A 5636-nucleotide genomic window follows, 5' to 3' on the forward strand; every position below is an offset into this window, starting at 1 on the left:
CACGCGCTGCCGGACTGTAGAAACACTTTGGTCAAGCTGTCGCGTGTTCCCCGCTGTTATAATTACAAAGCGTCGTCCTCTGAAATGGCACAGGATTGCGCGCGGCAGCCTGGCCCGATCGGAGCCGCGTATGAAGGCGAAATGCAAGCTAACGCGGCAGAACCAACATGCCAACAACAAGCGACCACGCAGTCGGTTCTGCTTCCACACAAACTGCGCTACAAAGGTGGAAACGCAAGGTTTGCATCCGCGAGCTTCTTATCGTAATGGAAACCACGCGAGACAGACCATGCAGTTAGAGGTGTTACTGGCTGTCATAAAAAGATGGTCCTTTTTATTGCATATGTTTAATTGCTAAATCACTTACCTTGCACTGTGAATCTTTAGTTGTAATACCTCTTAAATAAAAGCTATTGTTTCTGCACAAGTGAGTGTTTTGTATATGTTTGAACTTTTTGCTTGAACATCATGCATCTTGCTTTCAAAATGCATATCAAATGTTATGAGCGAAAAGTCGGTGTATTTGCTTCTTGGTATAAGCTTATGTTAAGTGTAGGCTGTAATTGAATAAAAATACAAAAAATCTGACGGTGCACTTAAACAAATGCCCGTGCAATTGAAACATGTGTCTTTTCCACAGAGCGGCGCACTTGCACACTTCTTGTGTAGGTCATCTTGAGCGCCACGTTGTGCAACTCCTTTAGTCTTGGGTTACATCACGTCCACACCGGTTATATCATATCGATCATTCAATTACATGTGACTTATGCTGACAATGTCATAATACACGCATAGTTTTAGTTGTTGGGGAAAAGCATGCGGCGGTCATTGAGTTGATGCTGATACTGATTTAATATTAGTGTGATCGTGTCCTCTAAACGAGGTAATAATGCATAACACCATTTATGCAAGTCATTCTGCTGTTAACGTTTCCTTATTTCTTTGAATACCACTAGGTGCGTGGCTTAATTTCTTTAAAACAAGATGTGTGTTGATATTTCGGTTGCATATTTTACGCATACACGCCACCCAAATCTGAAGTAATTAAAATTAGACTGGGTAATAGTTATAATAGGCGAATCCCTATTATTACACACACAGTTATTATAATAATACTAGATCTGTTACTACATGCATAATCCTTATAATACACTGTATAGTCATGATTAAATATATATTTATGTAATGTTGACATTTCTAGATATTCTAGATCTGGTTTCTCTGTAAGCATTTGCAGTACACTTTGTAAAGGTAGCCGACAAACTCTACTTCGGGGTCCCCACTATGTTTGTTACTGTCGTTATTGCTTGTGTGAGACAGACTACTTTTAATGAGGCGAGTTTCATTGGCTCAAATCGGAAGATGCTGTATTCGGATTGGTAATCACGACCACATTATAAAAGCTCTTTGCGTTTGAAAGCGTGAGCTGTTGCAATACTTTGAGCACGCAACCCGCCTCAAAAATGGTGACATAATGATGCAGAGCATAATTTGAAGATACTGTAGGTTTTAATAGTCACGTTTCGACTTACGTGACATCAGCATGAAAAACTTTGTATATTTCCTGTCCGTCTTTTAAAAAAATAGAAACACTGTGCACACTGTTAGGCCTACTTCTCTCTGTTTGCTAAAAAATGATTTCCCCTGATGATAATATTTAGGAATTCACGTCCTGTGAGCTTTCTGTCAGCTGTTTATGATCAGAACTAGAGATGCCAGACCGCAAATGAATCACTCGGTAAAACCGGTAAAGTCACAAAAACATCTGAAATTGAAAAAGCGATTTATTCTGACAGTTCACTGACTGACACACGTTTGCAGCGGTTTCTCACACAGTAATGGGATACTTTATAAGACAGCAAACAAAAAGAGCGCTGGATGAGATGGAGATTTACATATAAATATAGCTAGGTAGATGATTTACCAGTTGTAGTCCGTTACTTATTACAGAGTACTTGATGAAAACTGTAGTTAGTAATGTAATCTAGGTTACTCATTTTAGGTGATCCATTCTGACTACTTTTTAGATTACTTTTGAAGCTTACAATTAAACATACCATATCGATATAAAAAACAAAGAGAAATATATTCCTTTTTTTTTTACATCAACGTCATAAAATGCATTAAACATTACGTTAGTGAGTTGATAAAAAGTTAAGAATTAAATCATAAAAATGGAAATAAAAATAATTGAAACACTTGAACACTAAAAATATAAACATTTTAACTGTTTTACTGCATGCCAATCAACATCAGAGAACTGTAAACATGCAACTGTGTTGTTGAATTATTTGAAAAATGAACAAAATGAAGTAAATTTTGGCTGACAAAAATGGATTTGGGAATCCATTATGCATTACATGAACAAACGTTAATAAACATGAACAGCAATGACATTAAACACCCAAAGTATTTTTGTCCAGACTTCCAGAATCAACAGTTACTGAAGGTCACGGTATATGATGACGACATAACGTTTCACAACTATCACCAGTGGTCTCTAATTCCTCAAATTCAGAAGCATGGTTTGCCCATTTATTTTCTCGACATTTGTGAATAAGCTAAATGGTATGACACACAGTAGGATTTTTAGAAAGGAACATTTCAAAGAGAAAAGAGAATAATTAATCATGTAATTAATCTTGTGTGAATAATACGTAATCATGTAATCCATAAAAATGTAACTGTAATGTGATTATGAACATTTTAAAATGTAATGTACTCTAATTACAAGTACTTAATTGTTGGAATCTGATTACGTAATCCAGATTGCATGTAATCAGTTACTACACAGCACTGCATACAATCCAGTGTAGGAAGCAAAACTTGCAAATGTCTTCAATCGTTTGTGAGCAATAAAGCAGCTCTCTATTTATGTCCATAACAGTATTTTTTTTTTAAGAGTATCAAAATATAGGCACACTTTTTTGATTGGGGTGTCTAATCTGTCTCTGTTTTTATCTCACCAGATCCCTTAAAATTCTCTGGAACTGACTTCACAAAGAGGACACACATGACTTATTATAGCACTTGGTCTACAATGAGATGTTAACTTAAAACCAGAGTCAACTAATGAGCTTATGCAGTCTTGATGACCACATTGTGTAATATGCAAGCCATTAAGGATGAGCCCTCATGCACTGGGCCCTACGGTGGAGAGGATGCATTGGTGCTGGCGGTGGCTTTGCAAGGGACAGACAGGGACATGATTAACCACGAGTTGTCCACCATGCCCTTTAAGACAACGTCCACCAACTGTCGCAGAAAACGCGAGTTCATACCGGATGAAAAGAAAGACCGCCTATATTGGGAAAGAAGGCGCAAGAACAACGAAGCAGCCAAACGTTCACGAGAAAAGCGCCGACTCAACGATATGGTTCTGGAGAACAAGCTCATGGCCCTCGGGGAAGAGAACGCATCGCTGAAAGCCGAGCTTCTGTCGCTTAAACTCAGGTTTGGCTTAGTGAGCTCAGCAGTCTATGCTCAGGAGGTGCAGAAAATTTCCAGTTCCACTGCTGCACTCTACCAGGACTTTATCACACCCAGTGCCGCCAAGGGTTCCTACCCAAGTGAGCTCGAGCCAGCACGTTTAACCAGCAGCCACATATCAGTCATCAAGCACTCACCTCACAGCGCCTTGTCCGATGGATCCGACTCAAGTATGGTGGCCCAGGGGAGCCCACTTATAAATATATCCCGAACCCCTGACAGCATCAAACAAGAGCCCCTGGAAACCGGCAGATGCGCCAAAGACAGGGTTAGTCCATACGAACTATACAGAAACTACCTAAGTAGCCCTTTCCCTGGGAGCTACTCCCAGCCATCGCCGTTCTTGCAAATCACCAGATCATCCAGCAATTCGCCACGAACATCTGATGGTGATGACGGGGCCGTAAGCAAGTCCTCAGATGGAGAGGATGAACAGCAGGTCCCGAAGGGTCCGGTTCCACCCAGGACCGATTCACAGAGTGTGATTGTGTCGACCCTCAAAGTGCCAGATGCCAATGCCTCAGCTTTGCCCCACAAGTTGAGGATCAAATCCCGGGCCATCCAGATCAAAGTGGAGGCTATTGAGCCTGACTATGAATCATCTGGCAAGTCCTCCTTTCCCATTGACATGTCTGCGAGTCGATGCTACCAAATGAGTCAGTACGATACACCCGAGTACATTCAGTCATCTCTTAGCCCGATGTCCCTCCAGATGGCCGATGTTCAGGACTGGAGTCAGCAGCCGAAGGAATGGCACAAAAATCACAAGGAGGATCACCGGCACTGTCCAGACTCACCGAGAGCTATGCCTAACAAACACATCGTCGACCTTAAAACCGACTCGTATGCAAACTCCGAATCTGAGAACTTGTATTTGAAACAGGGCATTGTTGATCTGTCGACAGAAGTGGCCTCCTTGAAAAGACTGATTACAAAGCAGCAGGGGTCTGTTATTGAGTCCACGAAAAGCACTACTGAAATGGACTCATTATGAAAAATATGTTTCTGAAACTGAATTCCCTCTATTTGCACAACGCCTGTTTTCCACTGTGTTTGCTACTGCACTGTGCGGTTGTTATGGTGTCAAAGAGCTGCACTTCATTGAGAAGAATGGTGTTTTGTGCACTTACTGTTGTAGTTTGGCGTGTCTTCTTGATGACTCCATTTGTAACCCAAAAAATTGGGCTACTGTTAATGTTAACTTCTCAAAATGTATTGTACATTGTATGTTCTCTTTTGTTTACAATAAATGCAAGCACTGAAACACTTCTTTTCCCCCTTTCTCATTTAGCAAAGTATATCAGCTTTGTTCAAACGTTTAAGAACATTTGCTCTTGAATATTTAGTACATTCTCTGAGTAAATCCCGAAAGGTGTCACACTTTGCCAACTGTAGCAATAGAATGTATCAGATATTGCAGATATACTCTCTATAATTCTGAGTGCTCAATAATGCAGTGTTTATGTAAGTGAGTAAAAACATTTACTGAATAAGATCGTATAATACCTCATAAGTACCTTAATCGTTATAATACATTATAATACTTGTGGTTATAACTTTTAAAAGTGTGATTTACAACACACAATGAACACATTGTATACACTTAAGCCATAAAGGATTCTAGTTCTCATAGTTATAATATATTATAAGGCTTATGTCTTGATAGTTTAAGATCTACACAATATCTTATTACATTTTATGAGTGGTCATATACTGTAAATTACAAATACAAAGGCTTCTTGTAAAAATCCAAAAGGCTTTATAATGTGGTCATACTATTTATAAAGGGGTCTTTGTTTGCCTTAAGTAAAGTAACAAGTGAAATGAAGTCGTCTTTTAAACAGGCTATATCATTAATGGGTTATATTGCACATTTGCTGTATTTATTGTAATATCAACACAGCTATATTGCATTGTTTGAAGATGTAAAAGGGCTACCATGAGTTAAACTAGTTCACAGTAGAATTAACGTCAGCCTCACTGGAAACACTAAAATATGAATAACCACCCCAACTACTGTTAAGATTTAGTAAAACAATATGCAGATCTTAAGCAGATTATGAGCCTTATAATACATTTTAACTATTATACATTATGCATATACTATAATGTGTTAAGAATATATTTATAATGCATTATAAATACAG

At 38.9% G+C, this 5636-nt stretch overlaps 1 protein-coding gene across 1 annotated transcript; it reads left to right on the forward strand.

Moving 5' to 3' along the window:
* The first annotated feature begins 2761 nt into the window (after window positions 1–2761).
* Window positions 2762–4753, forward strand: LOC107560408 (nuclear factor interleukin-3-regulated protein-like). Its single transcript, XM_016244582.1, has one exon. It carries the CDS (start codon window positions 3092–3094, stop codon window positions 4481–4483), a length of 1392 nt encoding a protein of 463 aa, XP_016100068.1. The 5' UTR covers window positions 2762–3091; the 3' UTR covers window positions 4484–4753.
* Window positions 4754–5636: the final 883 nt, after the last annotated feature.

Source organism: Sinocyclocheilus grahami, unplaced genomic scaffold (genome assembly GCF_001515645.1).
Source record: "Sinocyclocheilus grahami isolate Dianchi unplaced genomic scaffold, SAMN03320097.WGS_v1.1 scaffold725.1, whole genome shotgun sequence".
In the NCBI taxonomy this organism is placed as follows: domain Eukaryota; kingdom Metazoa; phylum Chordata; class Actinopteri; order Cypriniformes; family Cyprinidae; genus Sinocyclocheilus; species Sinocyclocheilus grahami.